At 46.1% G+C, this 25,517-nt stretch overlaps 1 protein-coding gene and 1 long non-coding RNA gene across 2 annotated transcripts; one reads left to right on the top strand and one right to left on the bottom strand.

The window, feature by feature from the left end:
• Positions 1–953: 953 nt before the first annotated feature.
• On the bottom strand, positions 954–9,288 carry LOC111762169 (uncharacterized). The gene is made up of 3 exons (XR_009187236.2): positions 9,207–9,288; positions 8,511–8,574; positions 954–1,130 (listed from the first exon to the last, which is right to left on the bottom strand). It is a non-coding gene; the product is annotated as an uncharacterized lncRNA (long non-coding RNA).
• On the top strand, positions 8,966–25,326 carry MPL (MPL proto-oncogene, thrombopoietin receptor). The gene is made up of 12 exons (XM_004484445.3): positions 8,966–9,067; positions 9,221–9,356; positions 9,666–9,844; positions 10,402–10,700; positions 11,112–11,274; positions 11,519–11,645; positions 13,891–14,075; positions 14,230–14,372; positions 16,325–16,484; positions 16,706–16,802; positions 20,809–20,896; positions 21,098–25,326. The coding sequence occupies exons 1-12, from the start codon at positions 8,989–8,991 to the stop codon at positions 21,350–21,352; spliced, it is 1,911 nt and encodes a 636-aa protein (XP_004484502.2). The 5' UTR covers positions 8,966–8,988; the 3' UTR covers positions 21,353–25,326.
• Positions 25,327–25,517: the final 191 nt, after the last annotated feature.

Raw genomic sequence — 25,517 nt, 5'->3', positions numbered from 1 at the left:
AAAAGGCCTGACCTGGGGCCCATGCACACATCTCACTTGCAGCACACTGCAGTCCATGCCTTGGACTGTGTATTTTTCTTGTTTTCTCGTTCCTTAATAAACTCTTTACTCTCTTGCTTACCCAAAAAAAGGAATGAAACACTCATACATACTACAACATGGATTAACCTTGAATACATTATGCTAAGTGAAAGAAGTCAGTCACAAAAGAATCATATAAAGTATTCCAATTATATGAAATGTCCAGAATAGGCAAATCTTAGAGATAGAAAGCGGTTGTTTAGGGATGGGGGTGGGGAAAGAGGAGAGGGATAGAGAGGCTATAGCTAAAGAGTACAGGGTTTCTTTCTGAGGTGATGAAAATGTTCTAAAATTGTGGTGATGGTATAACAGGGTTAAGAATTAACAAATAATTATGATTACTGAATCACTATATAGATGCCTTTTTACTTTCTCATATGTTGTAAAAATACCTGAAATTACTGAAACTTGCTGAACTAGAATTTAGATGCTGTGATCTCTGACAATGATTATAAAACTGCATAACCTTTATCTTGTGACTGTAAAGACCTTGTGACTGATCCCTGTTTCATACCCACTCCCTATCCTATTTTACAACTTAAAGTCTTATGATCACTAGACAGTCCCTTAATGTTTATTAATGAAGGAAACTGAGGCAGGCTCACTCCAATTACTCATTAGCATAAACCTGCTAAGCCTGGATAATATAAAACAATCAGAATTACAGCAGTTCGGGGAGGCAGATTTTAGGCAGTTAGGCCTCTTACCTCCTTGCTATGCATTAGTAATAAAACCTCTTTCTCTCTTTCAAACCCCAGTGCCTCAGGAATTGGACTTTGAAGAACATCAGGCATCAAGGAATCCCAATTTTTCTCAGTACTAATGGCTGTGTGTATCTGTAAATTTACTAAAAACTATTGAATTGTATGCTTTAAATGGGTAAATTGTAAGATATATGAATAATATCTCAATAATACTGTTTTGTTTTATTTTTTAAAAGAGTGAAGGTGAAAAAGATTGGCGAGAAGCTATTCTTATATTGTGCTTAAGTCTTGGATTCTGTCTGTTAATCTTCTGTTTAGATTATTGGGTTGATGAGATGCCAGGCACTGAAAGAAAAAAAAAAGTTAATACTTACATAGAACTTAATTGCTAAGCATTATTCCAAATACTGTGCACCTATTTATTCATTCAATTTTCAACAACCCTATTATGTAGGTACTATTACTATCATCCCCATTTTACAGTTGAAAAAAACAGCTCAGAGACATTACAGAATCCGCTTCTTAGCCACAAAGCTATGCTTCTTCTCTGGGGTAGCAGAGAAGGCCCCAATCACATAGTGAGTGCCAGGTCCTGTGCTAAGGGCTGGCCCACCCTGAAGACACCTTCCTCACAACAGAAGATTCTCACATTCCTGCTAAGGCACCATAAGGACCCAAATCCCTGTTACAAGCAAGGTAGCAAACTGCAACTACAGAGCACAGTTACATATTTTCAGCCTTGCCTGTCCCACACCAGGTCTAGCTTCAGTTCTCACTGCTTCACTGGATGACCATATTCTCACAGAAGATGGTCTGGGCTAAGCAGGAGGCGGAGCAAGAGACCACCCAGCAGCACAAACTTGTTTCCCAAGAAATGATGGAAAAGAGAAGAGGAAAAACCGAGGCATGCATCTTGGTCTTGTTTGGCAGGCAGCTGAGGAAGGCAAACCTGCAAAAAGTCTTGCTGTAACTCACATTGGTCACAAAAACAAAATTCCCACCAGTCAGCCCTGAGTCATTTCCCTCTGGGCCTGCAAGGAAGGGGTGACTTCCTACACAGCCCTCTGGGCAGCTCAGGCTCTTCCCAGACTGTGCATCCTCTTATCTCACCCCAACTTGCTCCCTGGGTGGCCCAACCAGAGTCTGGCTGTGGTGAGTTTGGTCCCCATGTTTCCTCAGTTGGTTTTAGTTTCAGAGGCTGGGGAGAGACTTGGGCAGCTCAGGAGCCAGGATGTGTCATGAAGGGCAGAAGACAAAGGTCTAACCAAATTGGGACCGGGATTACTGCTGGGCAACCACTGGTCCTTTTCCCATGTACTTGAATTAAACATCTCCTAGGGAAGTGGACTTGGCCCAGTGGTTAGGGCGTCCGCCTACCACATGGGAGGTCCGCGGTTCAAACCCCGGGCCTCCTTGACCCGTGTGGAGCTGGCCCATGCGCAGTGCTGATGCGCGCAAGGAGTGCCGTGCCACGCAGGGCTGTCCCCCGCGTAGGGGAGCCCCACACGCAAGGAGTGCGCCCCGTAAGGAGAGCCGCCCAGCGCGAAAGAAAGTGCAGCCTGACTAGGAATGGTGCTGCACGCGGAGAGCTGATGAAGCAGGGTGAAGCAACCAGAGGAAACACAGATTCCAGTGCGCTGACACAACCGAAGCAGACAAAGAAAGAGCATGCAGCAAATAGACACAGAGTACAGACAACTGGGGTGGGGGGGAAGGGGAGAGAAATAAATAAATAAATCTTAAAAAAAAAAAAACAAACAAATAAACATCTCCTAATACTTATTTTAAGCCCAGCCTCATCCTGTGGGAGAGCCTCAAACCATGCCCTGGCACAGTGCAGGGCACATAATGGGTTTGCAATAAATGCTAAGTAAATTAATAAAATGGAGGAAATGGGTATAGAGGGTCCTGATCAAAGGCGTTTATATAGTGGTTTAAAAAAACAGTCTTTGGAGTCAAACAGACCTGAATTCAGATCTCAGATCTGCCCCTTAACAGTAACTTTGGACAATTCATTGGCCTAATTTTTCGCTTCTATAAAGAGAGGTCAAGGGCAGCTAATAAAGTCACTGTGAGATGAAATGAGGCAATGCATTAGTGTAGTGCTGGCAAGTAGTAAGTATTCATTAATGGTGGCTGTGCTGTTTTTAAGATAGAGAATCAGGGAGGAACAGACAGGCCTTTTTCCCCATGAGGAGTGAATTAAGACAGTCCTGTTGTGGTTTGGCACTATATGTACCCCACCAAAAACATATTTTTTAAACTTAATGTGTTCTTGTGGGTGTGAACCCATTTTAAGTAGGACCTTTTGATGAGGTTACTTCAGTTAAGGGGTGGCCCAGCCCAATCAGGATGGTTCTTAATACTATTACTGGAGTCCTTTATGAACCAGATGAAATTCAGGCCAAAATAAAGCCACAGAGGGAACAGCCAGAACCTGAACATCAACGAAATCCGAAAGAGAAGGGAGAGGCCAGGAGAGGCTGCCATGTGCATTGCCATGTAACAGAAAAGCCAAGGACCAAGGATTGCCAGCATCCAGCCCCAGAAGCCCATCTTTGGGAAGAAAGCATCACTTTGATGATGCCTTGATTTGGACTTTTTCCCAGCCTCAAAATCATGAGTTAATAAATTTTCATTGCTTAAGCTGACTCACTGCATGGTATTTGCTTGAGCAACCAAGGAAACTAAAACAAGTCCCTACCAAGGTAGTTCCCATCTTGTCTAACTAGCAGGGACGCATAGGCTGGTTTTGCTAGAGGGAGACTCTGGGTTCTGGGTTTCTAGGTTCTTGGTTTATGATGCATAAAAGAATTTAAGGACATACTATAGGGTAGGCTAGGGAGTAAAGAGTTATTAAGAAACAAGAAACAAGAAAAGTACACAGTCCAAGGTATGGACCATGGGTGTGCTGCAGGGTGAGTCACACACATGGGAGCCCCAGGTTAGGCCTTTTAAAACCTTTACTCCTCCCTCTTCATAATGTTGGGGAGGGGCCCCAGCTTTGCTGTTCTGATTGGTTGCCCCCACTCGTTAGTTCTCAGGGGGCCAATGCTGAGACCTTTTGTTTTGTTTTGTTTTATTAATTGGTTTTTGTTGTTTTCTTTGTTTTTTCTTTTTTCTTTTTGGTGAGACCTTTTGAATGTATCTGGGGCTTCCCCTTGACCTCAGATAGAATTATCATTCCAAATGGGATTCTTGTTCCAAATGGGATTCTCACAGTCAGGGTATCATGGGATCCCTCAGGAGGTTTCCAGGGCAGGGTCTTGTGGCCATGATTCCTGTTGGGTCTTCCCTCTTTTCCTATACTAAACTGCCCCAGATTTTGCATATAAAAGTATCCCAACAGAGGTACAAAATTCTGTGGGGACTCAGAAGAAGGAAAGATTATATGTACACCACCCAAATATCCTCAAAGTCACCAGCCTTTTGGGGTCACCTTTTCCATTTATAACTAAATAGGACAGTTCATTTCCTAATGCACATCCTCTGGGAAATCCTTATCCTCCTTTATTTTTACAAGGACTCCCCAAAAATTATACCCTCATGATCATCTCTCAATCTGAATTCCTGCTCTTGCTAAATTCTTGATCACTGGACTGCTCACTTTTTGTGGCTGCCAACTTCTCTCTACTCTACTCTCTACTGCCTCGCCGCCTTTGTTTCCTTTTTTTTTTCAAAGATTTATTTATTTATTTATTTCTCTCCCCTTCCCCCCTCCCCCCGCCCCACCCTGGTTGCCTGTTCTCTGTGACTATTTGCTGCATCATCTTCTTTGTCCACTTCTGTTGTTGTCAGTGGCATGGGAATCTGTGTTTCTTTTTGTTGCATCATCTTGTTGTGTCAGCTCTCCATGTGTGCGGCACCATTCTTGGGCAGGCTGTACTTTCTTTCGCGCTGGACGGCTCTCCTTAAGGGGTACACTCCTTGCGCGTGGGGCTCCCCTGCGTGGGGACACCCTTGCATGGCAGGACACTCCTTGCGCGCATCAGCATTGCTCATGGGCCAGCTCCACACAGGTCAAGGAGGCCTAGCGTTTGAACCGCAGACCTCCCATGTGGTAGACAGATGCCCTAACCACTGGGCCAAGTCCGCTTCATCCTTTGTTTCTAAAGCACCATAAATATAAGGTTTTAGTGCATAACATTTTGACTGAATGTTTGGTGATGCTATAGCAGGGCTAAGCATTGCACAGAATAAGGAACAAACTTAAAACCGGGTATCAGGCATCTCTGTTCTCAAATTTTCCCCTGTCCCTCTACCTGGAATTTCTCACTGGTTAAGCTTTCTTCTTAGGCTGTTGTCTTTCACTTACTAGCCCTTCTCTTCTTTAACTGCAGTTATGGTTCACTTCAAATTTCCCATCAATTTCATATTCAGCAAATTAAGGTCTTTAACTCCTTACTATCAAGGCCTTGCAGAGGCCCACTCGCTTTTTTTTTAAATTTAGCTCCCCTCCCCCACCCTCTCCACCCCTGCCACTTGCTTGCTGTCTGTTCTCTGTGTCCATTCGCTGTGCATTCTTCTGTGTCTGCTTATCTCCCTTTGTTGCATCATCTTGCATGGGCCATCAGCTCTCTGTGTGTGAGCCAGCTTGCCCTCACAGGGAGACCCCGGGAAGCAAATCCAGGGCCTCCCATATGGTAGATGGGAGCCCAATCAGTTACGCCACATCCGCTTCCCGAGGCCCACTTCTTTTTAAAACAAAAAGACTCAACCGTTTGTTTCTGATCACAAAAGAGCTATGGGGACTCTGAAAGAATGTGAAATATCATTTCTCTTTTTTTAAAGTAGTCTTTTCCTCTCTGTTATGACTAGTTAAGGGATAAGAAAAGATTCCCAATAATTAGTGACTCTGGACAAGGCTTGAATCACAAAGAAAGTTCTAACAGGCTGACTAAATTGGGAGGGTTTTGTGTCTGGGGAAGCAATAGAAACAAGGCCCTGTGGCATTGGAAAGGGGGTTGAGTGTAGGTAAATGTGAATGGAGCATTGTAAGGGAAGGATTCCAAGAATGGGAAGATGTCAAGGTGGTAAAGGTTTTGTGTTTCAGCATCAAGAGATGGTATTGGCCCAGAGAATCAGGAGGACCCTTGAAAGCATTCTAAGCAGGAGAAAAACAAAGACAAATTTCAGTTTCAGAAAAAGCGTTAAGAAGGTAACTATCAGATTAGCAAAATTAAAAGGTGTGGGAAGAAATATATATTCTCTAATACATTGCTTAGAGGTGTAAATGGAACATTTGTTTTTGGAAAGAAGTTTGGGAATGTTGGGGGAAAAGGAGAGGGGGGAGATAGAGACTCCTAGTGCCTAGTGCTAACTACTCCGGTCTTTTTGATTGGCTAAATTGGCAGTGTTGGGAAATCTGGAAACATTAGGTTGATAGCTTGAAATTGGGCATGGCAGGAGTGTTTACACCATAGAAAGCAATAAACAGTACATGCTATAATGCAGGGTTTTTGTTTTGCTTTGTTTAGTTTTGTTTCCAGAGAGCCAGTTTTACAGCACACTGCTGTCTAAGCCAGTTCTCAATCATCAACCCTAAGCAATGGCTGCACAGCGAGCAAACCCAGGCTCCTATAAGCCAGGGCTTTGGCCTTATATACCAGCAGGATGTAGGGCTTCTGAACTGAGCTGCACCTTAAGGAGCCTGCAGGACTCTTAGGCCACAAAAGGCAGACCTAAGTGGCCTCCTTTTCCCTAGGCTTGTCCCAGTTCCTGCTTGGTTTTCTAAAGAAGTGAGGGACTGGGAAAGGCACCTCTTCCAGCTGTGTGGAAGCAGAGAAAAGTGGGAAATGAAAACAGGGACAGACATGTAGATTGCCTCCCACGCAGTAGCAGAGAGCCCCCATCTCAACTCTCAAAATAAGACCCTGTGGGCTCTATGCTCTTAACCACTATTATACTGCCTCCCCAGGGAAGCCACAGGACTTGGAAAAGACTTAGATACAGGAGTGGAGGGAGAATGAAGATTTGCGGAAAACTCGGGTTTCAGGCTTAGATCATCAGGTTGCCTATGGTGAGATACAGAAGTTTGGAAAGGGTGTATGGGAGTTAGTAATAGTTCCCTTTGGGAGTTGGTAAGTTTGAAGAGCCTGTGGAACAACAACAAATAGAGATGTCCAGTAAGGAACTGAAGATTTGGTGTTCAAGGTCTTGGGAGTTACTAGCATACAGGTGGAATTGAAGCCATGAGATCATTCAAGCACTATAAAGGGTTTAACAAGGACACCTGGGGAACAGCAACACTGGAGAAAGAGGAATCACAGGAGGAAACTGAGAGGGAATGTTATAGGACGTAGGAAGAAACCAGGAGAGTGTGACATTGTAGACCTCAAGGAACAATGTCAAATGTTGCTGAAATGTTGGGTATGATAAGGATTGAGATGGGAGACACAACAAGATTATTGTGGCTGGTTGAAAGTGAAGAAGAAAGTGGTAGGAAATGAGACTTAAGTAGGAAGAGGCTAGACCAGGCAGGACATTCTGTGCCATTAGAAGGGGTTGGGATTTTATTCTAAGTCCAATGGGAAACCACTGGAGAGTTTTAAGCAGGGGAGTGAAAAAAATCTGATTTGCATTTTAAAAATATCAAGCTGTTGTGTGGAGGATGGACTGAAGAGGGTTAGAATGGAGGCAAGGACCCCAGTTAGGAAGCTATCGTGGTAATAGACATGGGTTAGGATAGTAGCAACTGAAGGGTGGTAAAAGTGTTTACATTCAGGGTACATTATGAAAGAGGATCCAACAGGACTTTCTAATGAATTGAATGTAGGTAAAAGAAAGATAGGAATCACGAGTACTGAGGTTTTTAGTTTCATTGACTAAGTAGATTGTGGTGTCATTGATAGCAGTGGGCAAGATGCCAAGTAGGCTACTGGCTATCCAAATCTGTAACCAGGAGAAATCATGGCTAGAGACACTAATTTTAAAATTAACCTTGACTGGGGAGGTGGGTCAGAGTCATACCACGGGGCAGTAGAAGCTGGTCCTCGTAACCTGCGATATGGACAGGGCCAAGGGCAAACCTAGATCAGGAAATGTGTGGAGAAATAGTGCCAGAGAAACTAAGACTTCACATCTCATTCAGAATGTGACACTGAGGACACTTTGCATGGCCAATAGTGGGAGCCCCAGCTGGGGATGTGGGGGTTAATGTAACTATGCACCCTTCCCCCTCCTGAGAGTTGGCATAAAGTCACCCACTATTACAGGAGAAGGCTGGGATTCAAAGAAAATATCATTCCGCTATTCCGCTACTGTGTGAAGATGAGCACAAGCTGGAGATGTGAGACCAGCCATCCCCTGATTTTGAGCAAACCAGATAAAAGTAATGCACACCAGTGCTTCTCAAACTTTAATGTATATTCAAATCATCTGGGGGATTTTGTTAAAATGCAGATTCTGATTTAGTAGGTCTGGGGGTGAGGCCTAAGACAGCATTCTAGCAAGTTCTCAAGTCATGCTGCTGCGTTGGTCTACAGACCACATTTTGAGTAGAAAGGGACTAAAGGCAGCTGTGGAGGCCACCCACAATGGAGGGGGCATGTTTAGTTCCAGGGAGATGTATTTACTTACGTACAAAGGCACAGACCCTATTAAAGTGGAAATGCTCACCATTGTGCCATAGTTGCAAGGCAAAGAGTAATTTCATGGCAGATTACATTTTCCACTAGCATAGATGTTAAGTACTTGGGTTCTGAAATTTGACCATCAGAGCTTTACCTCTTACTAGACATGCGACCCTGGGCAAATCTTTGAACTTCTCCACACCTCATTCCTCTTATCTCTAAAATAGGAATAATAAAACTATTGTGAGGATTAGCGGAGTTAATAAAGTGTTTAACACATAGCAGCACAGTGAGTGCTCAATAAATTTTGCTTTTCTTGATGATGTTACACCCTTCTGCTCTAGTTAACATAGACATTTCTTCTCTTGGTGAACAGTCAAAAATGTAACCTCCATCTCCCTCCCACCAAAAGGCCTATATTCTCCCTTTCAAATTTTTTCTACCCTTTTGCCCACTCCCCCTCCCCTGGCCCCTAGCTCCAGTGTAGTCTGGATGGGCCCCATGGGGGCAGGGACAGGCACAGGACGTGGGGCTGTATCTGACAGGAACCTGCGGGGCTGGCCCGGGAGGGGATTGGGGCCCAGCTTCCTGAGCGGAGGATGGGCTAAGGCAGGCACACAGTGCCGGAGAAGATGCCCTCCTGGGCCCTCTTCATGCTCACCTCTTGCCTCCTCCTGGCCTCCCAAAACCTGGCACAAGTCACCAGCCAAGGTGAGGTGTGGAGGGTGGAGATAACCTATGCCCAGGAAGAGGGTGCCCTGGGAGGGGATGAAGAGTAGGAGGGTTCCCCCCGATCCTACTCCTTCTTCTGCCCATAAGCATGCCTGAGAGGACCCATAGCCCAACTTACCAGCTGTTTTCCAGGTGCCTCCTTGCTGGCCTCAGACTCAGAGCCTCTGAACTGTTTCTCCCGAACATTCGAGGATCTCACTTGCTTCTGGGATGAGAAAGAGGCAGAGGCCCTCAATGGGAAATATCAGCTGCTGTATGCCTACCCAGGGTATGTACTGGGCTGTGCCACCCCTCCCCATATATCTGTCCCTGTACTTACGTCAGCTGTGTCTTTCATCTCTGTGGCCCTTTCAGAGGACTGCCCCAAATACATGCCCTAAGTAGTCACTGAATGTACAGTTATGTCTTGGGTGGGTGTGGGCCCAGCACAAGCTTTTACATAAGCCTTAAACCCATCCATCCCAGGCATTGAGGGAAAAAAGGCAGTAATGGAAACAGACTTTGGTCATGGGCCCAGGGCTGATCCTCCAGGCTGAACATGGTAACAATATAGGTAGTACCCCTTCTATGCCAATAGGGAGAAGCCCCGTGCCTGCCCCCTGAGTTTCCAGAGTGTGCCCCCTTTTGGAATCCAATACGTATGCCAGTTTCCAGCCCAGGATGAAGTACGCCTCTTCTCTCCATTGCACCTCTGGGTGAAGAATATGTTCCTGAATGAGACTCTGGCCCATCAGGTGCTCTTTGTGGATAGTGTGGGTAAGGCTAACCCTCCTGTCACTCTGGCCCCTTCATTTGCTGCTCCCCAGTCCAGCTCCTAGGATCAGACCAGCCTCTCTGGGGACAACATGGATTGGATATTCCCCATTACCAGAACCCCAGAGGTACATCAAGACCCCCTACCATTCCTCCAAGCCTGGGCATCCAGAGCTAGATTTATCCCACAAATCATTTTGCCAATTGGAGATATCCTAGGACCTCCCATCATTAGCATATTCACTCACTCACTCATTCAAAAGTTACAGAATACCTACTATATGCCAGGTGATGTGCTAGGTGATAAGGACAGAGAAATGAAAAGAGAGCAGAACCCTGCTCTTGAGGAGCACAGAGTCTAACAAAACATTATACTACAATGAAGTCATTATTTCATGAGGAAAGAATAGGATAAGGAGCCTCCCTACCCTGGCCTCCTTTTGGCCTGTGATATGTTTGAAACCCAGAGGCTGTCCTTAGTCAAGCCTGCAACTCCCTTTCTATAGTCCATTGGTTGAACCATAGGCTCAGAGTCCTGACATGCCCTGTCTTGCCCTTAGGCCTGCCAGCTCCCCCCAGTATCATCAAGGCAAAAGGCGGGGGCCAGCCAGGGGAACTTCTGATCAGCTGGGAGGCCCCAGCTCCTGAAATCAGTGATTTCCTGAGGTACGAGCTCCGCTACAGCTCCAAGGATCCCAAGAACTCCACTGATCCCACAGTCTTGCAGCTGTTCTCCACAGAAACCTGCTGCCCAGTTCTGCGGAAAACAAACCCAGCTCCAGCTCTGGATCAGCCTCCATGTATTTGGTCCACAATGCCCCAACAGGATGGACCAGAACAGACCTTCCCAACTAGAGAAGTATCCTGGTCTTCTTCTGCTCCATCTCCTATCCCTTATACCCAATTTGCCCCAGGAAAGGTCAGGCTATACTTTGGGGTTTCCAGATGTAGTTGGTCCTCACGGAGTTAGGATTGACTGTGATTAGTCCCCAGGAACCATCACTATTTAGGGTCTCCAACATTGGGTCATTCACATTTAGCAAAACTGCAGGTCTTCATGCCTCCAAATGCTTGGAGATTTCCCTGAAATGCCCTGAATCCAGGGACTCCCTGAACCCACTAACCTAACTCCCAGTCTGTGTGCATAGCTATCCCATGAGGAGGTGGGCTTGTCTCCACAGGGATGCTACGGGGTTTCAGATATGAGAGATGGAGGCTGCCTTGGTTGAGAGGCAGGCCTAGGTTCTGAGGCTGGGATTCTTCTCCAAAGGCTCCATCTTTGACGGTGATGGGTGGAAGCTGCCTCATCTCAGGGCTCCAGCCTGGTAACTCCTACTGGTTCCAGCTGCGCAGCCAGCCTGATGGGGTCTCCCTCCATGGTTCCTGGGGATCTTGGTCCTTCCCTGTGTCAGTAGACCTGCCTGGAGATGCGGGTGAGTAAAAAAAAAAAAAGGAATGGGGAGATGAGGGAGGAGATAGAAAAGATCTCCATGGAGGCCTGGGCTGGATACATAGGCTCTGGAATGTGATGACCTCAAACTAGCCACTGGGCAGGATAAACTATGGTCAGGGAGAGAACAAAGAATAGAAGTAAAAGTTCTAGATTATTTGTGGATAAATGACCTAGATACTCTAGAGGCACATGGGCCCTTATGAGGCTTCCTTCTTTGACCTCAGTGGAAATTGGACTTAGATGCTTCACTTTGGACCTGAAGAATGTTACCTGTCGGTGGCAGAAACAGGACCTTGTTAGTTCCCAAGGCTTCTTCTACCACAGCAAGGCACAGTGCTGTCCCAGTGACAGGTAAGAATTGAGTTGCTGCTTTAGCTAGATGTCATGAAAGAGTCACAGTCTTGGAGGAAGAAGGAAGAGATTGATTTTTGTCCTCTTCACTCCCCTTCTCTGTCCCCAAACCAAACGGTCCCCATGCTCTATCTATCCCCTCATCTTCCAATAGGTATTTTATGTGCCTAACCTCTCTCCATTCCCACTGGAATAGTTCAGCTTTAATCAGGTCACCTGGGCCATTGCAACAGCTTACAGTAGAGTGTCTCAACGTTTTTTGTTCCACGGACCCCTTTGCCAGTCAGGTGAAAACCATGGATCCCTTACTAAGTCCACACTATACTGTGTATTATTTAATAAATATTTCACACCCACACCAACATGTCCCCACAAGAATACTGTTTTTTTGAATTTCAATGCAAGCTCACAGACCCCTTGTTAAAAGTCTCATTTAACTCCAACTTATCCTCCATTCTTCTGTCAGTGATCTTTCTTAAACCCAAACTTCACATGATCTTTGTAAAACTAACTTTGCATGACCTTCTCCTACTCAAATATGTACTGCAACTACCCAATATCTATCAAATCCAATCACAACTTAGCCTGACCTTCAAGGATTTCCATCTAACAACTCATTGATTAATCTGTGTTCCTGTTGGTGTGAAGTTATTTGTAAATAGGACCTTTGAGAATGTTATTTTTATTTAACAAGTGAATGAGAGTGGGTCTTAAGCTGATGACTAGAGGCCTTATAAAGAAAAGTCAGAGAAGTCCATAGGGGAAGAAGCTAGAAGTCAGCAGAAATGGAAGAGCAGACATAAGAAGAGAGAGCTTGTCATGTGATGCACATGGAGGCAGAGATGCAAGTCAAGCAAACCCAAAGATTACAGTAAGCCTATACCAGAATGCAACAGACTTTGGGGAGAAAGAAAGCCTGCCAAAACCATGATTTTGGAATTCTAGTCTTCCAAACTGTGAGCCAATAAATTCCTTGTTAAGCCAACCCATTGTGTAGTATTTGCCATAGTAGAATAGCAAACTAAGACAGGTAATTTCAACTAATGTGGCCATGGTAAATAGTAAATATCAAAAGAAATTGACATGCTTTTTAGCTCCTGTAGGCAGCAAAATGTGGAGAAGGAAGGAAGGAAGGAAGGAGAAAGGGAGGGAGGGAGGAAAGAAGAAGGAAAGGAAGGACAGAAAGGAAGGAAAGAAAGAAATTCATGATATATTCTGAACATTATCATCATCAGTTTTTGGAAGCAAATTCTGATGCCAGTGTGGAGAACAAAGTGAAAATAGTGGCAAAAATGGAGGCAGAAATACCACTTAGGAAGCTGTTGTAAAATCTAATAGAGAAATAATATAGAAATAATATATAGATTCTGTGGGGAAGCGGAATTGGCTCAACTGATAGAGTGTCCGCCTACTACATGGGAGGTCCAGGGTTCAAACCCAGGGCCTCCTGGCCTGTGTGGTGAGCTGGCCCACACACAGTGCTGATGCGCGCAAGGAGTGCAGTGCCATGCAGGGGTATCCCCCGTGTAGGGGAGCCCCATGCAGAAGGAGTGTGCCCCATAAGGAGAGCCACCCCATGCGAAAAAAGTGCAGCCTGCCCAGGAGTGGCGCCACACACACGGAGAGCTGACGCAGCAAAATAATGCAACAAAAAAGAAACACAGATTCCCGGTACTGCTGACAAGAATGCAAGGGGACACAGAAGAACACACAGCAAATGGACACAGAGAGCAGACAATGGGGTGGGAGAGAGGAGAGAAAGAAATAGAAAATAAATCTTAAAAAAAAAAAAAAGATTCTGTGAGAGGGCTGAGAGGGCTGCCATATGATAACAGATTAAACATACAAGGATGTTTTTCTCCTAAAAGATGAAGGCTCTTTAGTTATTGAAACAACTCTGGGAGGTAGGAATTATTCACCTATTTTACAAATAAGGAAAATGGAGTAGGGATCAATTAAGTAATTTGGCCAAAGTTATACACCAATAAACCAATATCTGAACTCTGAAGTCCTTGCTATTTTCAGGTATCATGCTAGCTCTTCCCTCAAGGCGAAGAGACTGGACACAAAGCAGACTTAAGAAAACAAACAGGTGACATGAAGATAGAGGAAAGCCCTAGAGGCCCATTCAAGGGAAGAGTTAGATTATAATTCATGCAGGCTGTAGCCCGTATGGGATGGAGGAGTATCCGAATTAGACTCTGGGGCAGACTGGGTTCAATGACTATATGGGGCTGATTTTTAGGGACCTCATCTGGGAGAGGTGTGAAGAGGAGAAGAAAACAAATCCAAGATTGCAACTCCCTCAGTTCTCCAGCTGCCACTTCAAGTCACGAAATGACAGTGTTATTCACATCCTTGTGAAGGTGACCACAGCCCAGGGTGCAGTTTCCAGCTATGTGGGCTCCCCTTTCTGGATCCACCAGGCTGGTAAGAACTTTCTTCCCCACTCCTCCCAAACTGTATTAACCCCCACTGAATATGACCCCATGCCCAAGATCCCCAACTTCTGACCCATGGCCCTGGTGGCATGATGCCTCATGCACAGAAGGATTTAAGCCAGTCCCTGCTAACATCCCTCTAGTGCTCATCCCCACCCCAGATTTGCACTGGAGAGAGGTCTCCAGTGGGCAGTTGGAATTGGAGTGGCAGCACCCAGCGTCCTGGGCAGCCCAAGAAACCTGCTATCAGCTTCGATACACAGGAGAAGGTCATCAAGACTGGAAGGTACAAACAAGGGACAAATGGACACAGATCTTACTACACAGGGTATTCCTGAGTTTTACAGTTTATCAGGGTGAAAGTGTCCATGTATTTGGGCTTGTACAGCTATGCTGATTTGCTTCAACTGGTATCTGCTTCTGACACTGCTGGTTAGTCCTGCTTAAAATGTTATCTTCCTTTTGCCCTTGAGACATCACTCTCTCCTGATTTTCTTCCTACCTCTCTAACTGAATCTTGTCCTTTTTTTGTATTTTTAGGAGGTACTGGGGATTAAGCCTGGGGCCCTATACATGGGAAGCAGGTGCTCAATCACTGAGCTAATTCACTCCCTAACTGAATCTTCTCATTCTCCTTTTCTGGCTCCTCCTTTTCTCCCTTTCTTATTATATTGTGCTTCCGATAGTCCCATCCTGGGTTCTCTTCTCCTCTAGACAAATGTAAATGTTCTACCTAGCACACTGCTTGGCATATAGAAGGTACTCAATAATCATTAGTTAAATATTAGTTTCTTTCTCTACTTCTATTCTCATTTACCACATTATATCCAACTTCTTACCAGATAGCTTTACCTAAAAGTCCCGCCTGGCATATCAGATTTGATGAATCCAAACTGAACTCATCTTCTTCCCCAACCTTATGTTACTTTTCTATTGAGCTATAACCTACATACACTAAAGTGTACAATTAAATGTACAATTGCTTAATTTTTATGTGTATACACCCATTAACCAGATCAAGATATAATTTTCAGCTCTCCAGAAGCATTGCCCCACCCTAAAGATAACCATTATTCTATACGGATATCTAAAATATGTATTACCATTGATTGGTTTTGAATGTTGTTGAACTTTATATAAATGGAACCATACAGTATTTCTCCCCCAAACTTATTTCTCTTGCTCTGTTTCTTGTCTTTGACAATGGAATGGTGCCATGCCTTATCCAGTTCCCCAACCCAGGAATCACCCTCAACTCTTCTTCCCTTTTCCTTGTCTCTCCCTCCTACTTATTCAAACAAATAAGTTGAGTTTATTGTACCAATAGTCCTCACATCTCTACTAACATTGCCTTAGCTTCATCTTTTACCATGCAGCCTGCCCATTCATACTCTTAGCACACTGTACTCCCCAACCAAGTAACTGAGGACAGTATTGAATGCTTCCTTGTTTGTTTTCTCACAGTGCCTTGCCAATTACATTATTATTATTATTATAGCACTAATTTATTGTTGTAAGGATTTTCTTGATTAGATGGCACCCTCATTAGACCTGTGAAAGACCTAGTCCAAAGCTTGGCATATCATAAAGCAGTTCATAAGTGTTTCTTAAATGATTAAATTAATTAAGTCTCCCTGCTTATACGCATGATGTTTGTTCCCTCTCCTTGTAATTTGTCTTTGGACCCCAAGAACTTAGCATAACTACTGGCATCCCCTACCTCTTCTTTATTTGTGGGATGGTCTGTGTGACTATGTGTGTCAGAGTTTCCATGGTTCCACCTGGAGTTATGGGTGAGAGTATTTGTCAGGATCTCCGTGTCTCTTGAGCAGAGAGTATCTATACCAGGATCTCTGTTGGGGGTGTATTATATATATTTGTGTCAAGATCAGTAGTTCTGTGTGAAAATGAGGTCTGTGTGTCAGGATATGTATCATGGGTGTTTCTGTCAGGCTTAGCACGTTTCTACAAGGTTCAGCGCATCTTCAGCAGGGCGAGAACCCCATCGGGGAGTTCTCTGTCTGGGTATTCTATATTTCATGTTTCTGCAAGGATGCGTGTTTTCTGTCACTGGGGCTCTTTCTAAGGGATCCTCAGTCGCTAGGGTTTCAAAGCGGTGGGATTTTGGCCACACAGATGCAGGGATCTCGAGGACTGGCCGCTGGCCCACCCACACACCCACCCGCAGGCCCACCGGGACCCGGAACCTGACCACCCGTACAATTCTCCTCTGTGCAGGTGCTGGAGCCGCCTCTCGGGGCCCAGGGAGGGACCTTGGAGCTGCGCCCTCGATCTCGCTACCGTTTACAGCTGCGCGCCAGGCTCAACGGCCTTAGCTACCAGGGCCCCTGGAGCGCCTGGTCCGACCCTGTGAGGGTGGAGACCGCCTCTGACACCGGTAAGGACCGGGTCCTAACAAAGTCGGCCGGCAGCAGCGCACGCGAAAGACGCCCTGGCCTAACGAAAGGCAGGCTCTGACCGAGGCCTACTGCTGCGCTGCGGCGCTGCTGTACTCGGTGCCCGGAGGTGATGAGGCCTGGGGGCAGGGCCGGGTCCGGCGGACCAGGGGGCGGGGTCCGGCCAGGCTCCGCCAAGCTCTGACCCTTTCCTGTCCCACAGCCTGGATCTCCTTGGTGTCCGCTCTGCTCTTGGTACTGGGTGTCAGCGCCCTCCTGAGCCTGCTGCTGCTGAGGTGGGAGTTTCCTGGGCACTACAGGTACCTCCTCGGCCAGGCGGGAACTGGGGCCACGGTACGCACCGGGCCAAACGCCTCTAAACAAGCGTTCCAGGTTCACTCTGTGACACCCTTTCCCTCACGTGCACACCTATGGCTTCTGCCGCTTCCTATACGTCTCCCCAGGGAGGCGTATCGGCTCCTTACACTTTTTTTTTTTGAGTATGCGCTGTTTAATATATGCCTAGCGCTCGCAGCCTCGAGGCAAAACTGCAGGACTCAGGGCTTGGCCTGTACTCAGGGCTTTCAGCCCCAGTGCAGTCCTCTACCCAGAACTGCCCTGCAAAGCCGGAGACCTCGCAGGCAAGTAAAGAAACGCGGCCCCATCAGGAGGGACCCGCTCCCCTTCAGGGCAGCAAACGACAAAAGTGCACTTAACCACGGAAAGTTGATGCAAAAAAAAAAAAAAACCCTCATCCAAGGAAGAAACATTGCAAAAGAGGAAATGAGTATCGCTAAAATTGACGTGTTGTGCATACATTTAGTGTCAAGTAAAAACACCGCATTTTTAAAACCCTAACAACAAAAGGGTGGGGTAAATTTCACGAAGTTCTCACAAGGTGTGATTTGAAGTGCTTGGGGCAATGTGGCGGCAGAGGGGTGGGGGCACCCTTTGTGCCCACCCACCCAGCCACAGGCTGCCACGAACCAAGTGCAGGTTTGATGGAGGGATCCCCAGGCACCCAGCGAGGCCGCCAACCCCACCTGGCCCATCTACCATCTCCTCTGGCGGGGACGTCCACGGGAGTGGCTAAGGACAAGGACACCTGCTCTCTTTTCACGGCCAGGGCAGGACCAACCCCCCAGGATGCTTAAGGGTGTCCCCGGGCCTCTGGTCTGGAGCTCATTTGGTCCCTGGGGTCCCGCCTCCCTCCCCTTCCCCCAGATACCAGTGAGGGAGCCTAGGCCCGGCGGCCCCACGGCCTCTCCCCGCAGGCCTGCTTGGGGTAAGATGGCGGCTGCTCCTTGGGTGGGCCGCGGCTGGCCGCGCCCGGCCTCGTGCAGGTAGAGCTGCCGCAGCACCTTGGAGGGCAGCCTGTCCAGCCACTGCCGCAGCACGCCGTGGCTCAGCAGCCAGTCCAGCAGGTCCTTGCGTGTGGGGGTGGGCGCCGGCAGGAGTTTGGTGCAGCCCTGCTGGCCCTGGCACCAGAGCAGACTAATGTCGGCGGCAGTCTGGATGTCCATCACCGCCTCCTGCACTGTCAAGCCCTTGAACAGCAGGCTGACCAGCAAGGGCCAGGGGCGGCCGTCAGCAGGCTCCAGCGAGCCAGCGGTGGGCGGCTCGTGGTAGAACCAGTCGAGCAGGCCCAGCGTGCGTACTAGCTGGACGCCCTCCTCCACGGTGGCCCAGGGCTGGAAGGGCAACTCAGAGGCCCAGAAATGCAGGAAGGACTGCTAGCAGGCAGGCCAGCAGGGTCTGGCAGCCGCCCAGCAGGGCCTTGCAGCGGTAGTTGAAGACAGCGTTGTGGGTGAGGTCGCTCAGGAGCGCCCTGTCCCTGGAGCTCAGCGCCAGGACCTGACCCCCCCTGGGCATGCACGCAGAATCCAGGTGCTCTTCAGCAATTTGGGGTTCTGCCGCAAGCGCTGCCAGACGGCCAGCAGCTCGGTGTAGGTGTAGTAGCAGGGCCCCTGGGCCACCCGGGCGGGCGCTGGTGAGCACTCGGCCATGGCCTCAACGGCCCCAGGCGGGGTCAGGAGGGATGGCTGGGCAGTCACATGCCTGGAGCCACCACCGAGGTGGAAGTGGCTGGTCGGCCCCTGGGTTTGACAGCACACTGCGGGTGCACTGGCTCCTAGCCCTTACACTCTTAACAGGCTTACTAAACTGGACACCTCAAACAGCCTGTCCCCTGGGCTCCTCACCTCAGTAACAGGGTTATTGTCCACTCTTCACCCAGGCCAGAACACTTTGGTGCCTCCTACCGCCTCATCCAATCAGCCACCAGGTTTGGTCATTCCACCCCCAAAACCTTGCTTAAACAATGGCTCCCTTTCTCTAACCCTACAGATACCATCTTAGCTCAGCCCTCCTGTTTCTTAATAACTCACTGAAACAGCAGCCCTCCAGTTTAGCCTACTGCCTTGACCTTCTTCTCCCTCATACAGCCACCAGATAAATCTAAAATATACACATGAACCTATCACTGCCCTGTTTAAATTCCTTCAATAGTACTCCAGCATAGGGTCCAAATTCTACAAAATCTAGTGTCTGCCAGCATTTCCAACCCCTTGCACCCTGTGCACCAACCTTGTCAAATTGTGGGTGATTTCTTCCACAAGCCAGGTAGTTTTACTTCTCAGTGCCTTCACACATAGTGTCCCCTCTGCCTGGAACACCCTCCCTGCTTGACAAATACCCATTCATCTTTAATAGCTCTTCACCAACTCTTAAGAAACTTTCCTGACCTTTCCCCATTGACTACTCTTTATTTGACCCAATTCAGACTTTTATCATACTACCAGAAGCATTTTACTGCACTTATTTCTTCATATATCTTTCCTGATATATCTTACTTGATCATCTTTAAATGTTCAGCACAGTGCCTGACAAACAGCAGGCCCTTAAGTAAATGTTATTATTATTATTTTGATGTGTAGCTCCACTTTTTACTTCCTACAGGTTCTTTATTTTTTATATTTTATATTTTTATTTTTTAATAAAACTTTTTAAAGTTAATAGATCACATAGAACGTTACATTAAAAAAATAAGAACGAGCCTTCTTAAAAAAAATTAAAAAATAAAAAAATAAAAAAAAAACATAAGAGGTTCCCATATAACCCACCCCCATCATTTTTGTAAATTGTGTTTTTTTGAAGATACATACATCACAAAAAAAGGTTACAGTATAAAAAACATCAGAGGTTCCCGTATACCCCCCATCCCCCACCCCATTAAGTTAATGTTATTAATGATTCTTTTGTGTGGAAAGACTAGGCTGAGGAGAAATGTTATTGGAGGTTATACCATGAAGGGTCCACTCCACCCCACCCCTCCTCAATCCTTCAATTGGTGACATCTGTTGATTCTTGAAGTCTCAGTTCAGAAGGCAACTCCTCCAGGTAGCCTCTTTTGATGGCTCTAGAATAGGTTAGGTGCCCCTCTTCTGGGCTCCCATTTCTCTTTGGACATGTCTCTCTCTGACCTTTTAATCTGTTCATACGTATGAACAGACTGGAATGCAGACTCTATACAGGTAGGCAGATCCAAGAAATAAGTTAGGGGTGAAGAGGGAGGTGGTACTGCTGACACCGGCATACTCAGTTCCTTTTCCCCAACTTATTCAGGTAAGTCACTCCTCCTCCCCTGGAGAGATATGATTGAGGTTCAGCTAAAGTCCTTCCACATAGCTTAATCTATACTCTTCCTAGACAGACCATCCTTCATCCTTCTCAGTAACGTCATAATTTCTACTACTTCCATTCATTCATTCATTCATTCATTTGTTCAGCTGATTTCTTGAGTACCTACTTTGGGCCAGACAATGTTCTACACCTTGAAGATACAGGAGTGAACAAATAGACAGCCTTGGCTTTCATGGAACTTTGGATTCTAGTGGAAATACATATATATGTGTGTGTATGTATAATATACAAGTCAAGTACTATAAAGAAAAAGGGCAGGGAGATAGTGATGGAAAAGGGAAGTAGTACTCTTTTAGACAGCATAGTCAGGGAAGGTTTCTGTCTCAGGATGACATTTGAGCAGAGGCCTAAATAGAATGAAAAACATATCGAGTGATGCAGACAGAGGGAATAGAAAGTGTAAATGCCCTAAAATAGGAATGTTTGAGGAAACTGCACTACCTTTTCGATTCTCTCCGTAGCTGATTCCCCTCCTCCACCTGAGATTTTCTTTTCACCTAGTGCTCCTCTACCTTACTTTATTGCCTTACCTCCCCAGCTCACTGCCACCCCTACTGCCCCACCTCAGTGCCCTCCATACTCACTTCCCCTACTAAGTCTCCTTCTCTCTTCTCTCTCCCCAAGGAGCCTGAGGCATGCCCTATGGCCCTCACTTCCAGACTTGCACCGGGTCCTAGGCCAGTACCTTAGGGAGACTGCAGCCCTGAATCCGGTGAGTGCACTCCCCTCCCCACTATCACTCCTCTCCCCACTACCAACCCCACCTAGTGCTGGGATCTTTGTCCACAGCACAACTTTTCCAAGGTCTTTGCCTACCAAACATTCCAGCCCTAGGCCCTACCCCCACCCAAACCCTCCTTCCTCCTCCCACAGGCCCACTCTAATCCAGACTCCTTTCTCCCATCTCTCCCAGCCCAAGGCCGCAGTCTTAGATGCCTATGAGGAAGTGGAACCCAGCCTCCTTGAAATTCTACCTAACTCCTCAGAGAGGACTTCCTTGCCCCTATGTTCCTCTCAAACCCAGAAGGACTACAGAGGACTGCAGCCTTCTTGCCTGGGAGTCATGCCCTTGTCGGTTTCCCCACCCATGACTGAGTCAGAGTCCTGCTGCACCACTCACATTGCTAACCATTCCTACCTACCATTAAGTTGTTGGCAGCAGCCCTGAGGGCAGCTGCTCACTCCTAGCACCCCTGGACAGATCCAAATCCTTCAGACCTCTCAGCAAACCTCCCACAACCCCAACACAAGCACCTCAGACCACGCTTCCATCTCCATCTGTCTGCTCTCACAGTTGGGCTTCACAACACTAACTTACTGTAAAGCTGCTGGCACAAATCCAGGACCATAGGCAAGGCTAATTTGCCTAAACTCCTCTAACTTTGACCTTCTTTTTCTCTCCTCTTTAATGCCAAGCTCCTTGAAAGGAAGTCTCTACTTCCTCACCTCACATTTACTCTTCAGAACACTTCAATTAGTTCCCCTATCACCACTTTGCTATTGAAACTGTTTAGGCAAATTTTGCTTCAAACCTTCTATTTATAAGAGCAATAGGGTATTGTTAATCCTCAATTTAAAATTATTTCATCTCTCTGTGTCACACCCCCACACCCTATGGCTCCCTCATCTGTTTGCTCATTGTCTTTTTTTTGTTGTTGCTCATTGTCTGCTTATCTTTTTTTCTTTTAGGAGGCACCGGGAACCGAACCCGGGACCTCCCATATGAGAGGTTGGCACTCAACTGCTTTAGCCACATCTGCTCCTGTTATGGTTTTAACTACTCACTTCTCCTTTGAATTCTCTCCTACCTTGGCTTTCACATCACCAACTCTCCTGACTTCCTCCTGCCTTTCTGAGTATACTCTGATTAAGAGAAGAAGCTCTCTCTGGAGTCAGAGCAGAGTTCAATTCCTGTCTTTCACACTTGCTGTGTGACCTTGGGCAAATAACTTAATGTCTCTGAGCCTTAGTTTTCTCATCTATAAAAGAGTACTGCCATAGAGTCGTGAAGTGGAAAATGAGATAATCTAAATAAAGCACTTAGCACAGTGCCTAGGACATAGTAAGTGCACAATATAACTGAACTGCTATTGTAATTGTTCCTTCCTATTCTATTATCCTGACATCCTTCCTACTCCTTAATTATTGTAGTCTTTCAAGAATCCATTCTTAACAGCTTCTAATCCCATGTATTCCCATGGCCCTTACTAGATGTTGGCCATTCAAAAGTTCTTATCTCCAGCCCAGACTTCACTACAGCACCTGTGATACCTGTGATGCTTTATGTAAGTAATTTTTTTTTTTTTTTTTTTTTTTAACATCTGTCTCCCGCTACCAGACTGTGAACTCCTGGAAGTCAAGGGCCATGATTTATTTGTCTTTCCTTGTTAGGACCTAGATTAGTGCTTGGTGCATGGTAGTAAGCCTTCAATAAATGTTTTCCAAATGAATGAAATCTTTCTAGACATCATCTTCACCTGATATCAACTTCCTTCATCCTCTAAGCCATTCATATACACCAGTAAATGTGATTAAGCCATTCTGGTTATAGATTCCCTTACTCCATTTAAATTCTTTAAAAAACGGTCTTTTTTTGCTGACTCCAATCATACCCACTGTATCAGTCTGGATCTTGTCAGAAATAGATGACATGCTCAAACTGGGTGAACTGAGAGAAGTTAACAAAGGGCATATTTACAAAGATGAGGGCAAGATTTAGGGGACAATCAGGAAATAGTGCAGTATCCCAGAACTAACAACAGCAGGGAACTGGTACCACCCCTAGGCACAAAAGGGTAAGGAGAGGAAAGGGTTACCAGAATCTGGAGAGAGTAGCTATAACAGAGGGCTGACTGGCAGGAACTGTGGCCTTGGGTAGGGAGATATGGCCAGCTTGTGGAGACCTGGCAGGAAGGGAGCCAGAGGAATAAATAGCTCAACTCACTCTCCTTCTGGAACCTGAACAGAAGCCAGAGCCGAAGGGAATCCATTGATCCAGGTCATATAGGTCAGCTTTGCAGGACACAGGGCAAGGTAGAGGATGGAGGACACAAATGGATGACACCTACTATACCCACTTTCCATAATTCCTTCCCCCAGACATGTTCATGGTTCTAACTTTACTCCTAGGGACCCCAGACTAGAATTGAGACCCAAACCACTGCACCTCTCTTTCACCTTTACACCCTCTTAGATATCAGGTCTTGCTAACATTTACTTCCTAATTCCATCCTCTCTTCCCCTTCTACCCCACACTATTACTACAGCCTTCTAAACTAATACCTCTGCCTCCAGACTTTAAAGTGTTAACCCAATACCAAGCATATGGTAAACACTCATATTTATAGAGCTATTTTATTATTCCAACTGGGCTACTCTACTCCCTGAACGTCACTTATATTTTATTGCTTTCTAAATTCAAATCCTTAAGGCAAGAGTTTCCTCCATTTTATCAGCTGCCCAGCCTCAAATTATCCATCTCTAAAGCCTTGTTTTCAAGCCTAAGAGGAAGTGACCTTTCTTTACTAGACTGGGAATGTTCCCTCCAGTTTTTATACTAGTCCTTTCTGTTTTGTTCTATCAAGTGGCCCCTGACAGGCCTCTTTCATCTCCTCTGGCTCTTTTGTCTTTACTTTCAAACATGTGTGGGCCTCTTGGTGCTGGTATCCCTCAATCCCATGTGCTGCCCCTTTCACACTTCCAAGTTTCTCAATCACACTTGTTTGCTGCCTCCACATTCTCCCCACCCCACTCTTTCTGCAACACTTTCCAAATGGAATCCAAGCACCCACTCTCCTGATCCTGCACTCTCCAAAGTCATCAATCATTTACTTCCCAAAGACCAAATAGGACCTTTTCTGTCATCATTCTACTTGATCACTTTGCATCATAATAGAATTTCTCTACCTTAAGGTTCATGTCAGTATAATCTCCATTGGCTTTTTTTTTCACTGTTTATCTTTAAATGTACAAATTCCCTGAGGTTGTGGCCTTACTTACCCTTATTCTTTTTTTTTTTTTTTTTCTCTACAGTTATCCTTAGTCCAGAAGTTGCACATTGCTGGCCATGTCCAGCCCTCAGATATGTTTTGTTTGGGCCTTCCCACACAGAAACCTTTTAGCTTAACATTTATAGCCCTGATCAACAAAACTCTAGACCACCTTTTCTGTGTTTTCTGGGGTTCAGGGGCTCTCCATCCCCAACCCCAGGACATACAACTTCTTGTTTTCCAAAGTAATTGGAAATTGGAAATATGAATGCTTCAAAGTCAGATAAAAATTTTAATTCAGGCGAAGAGTCCCAGCTTTTTCTTTCTCATCATCAGGGTTTAACTCAAGCTAATGACTTAAAACTTCATTTTTCTAGCCTCTTTCTTGGACAATAGAGCACACTGGTTAGGAGTGGAGGGGTTAGTCAGTTTGAATCCTAGTTCCACTACTTTTTGTTATTAGTAGTGTGTCTTTGGGCAAATTTCTTAATTTTTCTTACTCTTTTTCTGTAAAATGAGTAAAGAGTATATTTGCCTTATGGGATTAAGGACTAAACTCAGTAGTATATGTAAACTATTTTATTAACACTACTTAGCAGACGGTTAATAAATGGTACCCATTTTTTATAATTGCTACCTCGTCTCTGCATATCCATACAATTCTTCCAAGTTATTATTAGGAGTCAGATCTGGATTCCCCAACTTTTTTATATGACCTTGGGCAGAATCCTTCCCTAGGCGTCGGTTTCTTCATCTGTAAAATGTTATTTATCATGTTAGTAAGGGTGCACCTTGCACAGGTTAGACTAACAGGTATCTAAAATTCCTGACACCTTTAAAGCCCCCCTGAGTAAGTCAAGTGCCTCCCGCAGGGCAGTCCACCTTTATCTTCCAGTTTCCCTTTCTGTCTCATTTTCCCTGTTAGTAAAAACAAAAACAACAAAACAAAATAATAAACAAGCAAACAAAACTGGGCTAATTCTCTCAGCAAAGTTCCAAGAGGAGCCAGGCACACAGCGGACACACCATCCTCGGGCTCGGAAGCCTTCGGGTTCGCGGCGGCCGGAGGAAAGGCTTCCCAACTCCTTCCCCTCGCCCCACCCTGACCCCAGCCGCCAGATCTTCTTTCCCTACTCTGAACGGCTCAAGTGCTTTAGCACACTCCACCGAAGTCTGCACTTATGTATCATAAATACGATCCACGAGTAGGCTTTAAATGTGAGCTTTCTCAGGCTCCAGCAGCCCGAGCCCGATGCTCAGGTCGCGGCAGATGAGAGGAAGCTGAGGAATGGAAAAGCCTCGGGAATGCGAAGGCAGCGCAGGCCCCACCCCACCCGCTTTCAG

The sequence above is a fragment of the Dasypus novemcinctus genome, chromosome 9, assembly GCF_030445035.2.
Source record: "Dasypus novemcinctus isolate mDasNov1 chromosome 9, mDasNov1.1.hap2, whole genome shotgun sequence".
Taxonomy (NCBI): Eukaryota; Metazoa; Chordata; class Mammalia; order Cingulata; family Dasypodidae; genus Dasypus; species Dasypus novemcinctus.
The sequence above is the reverse complement of the archived record's forward strand: the minus strand, read 5'-3'. Positions and strand labels throughout refer to the sequence as shown.

Bases quoted from the DNA above. Each gene is read 5' to 3' on its own strand.
- MPL (XM_004484445.3), top strand. From the start codon at position 8,989: ATGCCCTCCTGGGCCCTCTTCATGCTCACCTCTTGCCTCCTCCTGGCC. The intron at 14,373-16,324 runs GTACAAACAAGG...TCCTCTGTGCAG, and splicing joins AAGGTCATCAAGACTGGAAG to GTGCTGGAGCCGCCTCTCGG. The intron at 16,803-20,808 runs GTACCTCCTCGG...TCTCTCCCCAAG, and splicing joins GAGTTTCCTGGGCACTACAG to GAGCCTGAGGCATGCCCTAT.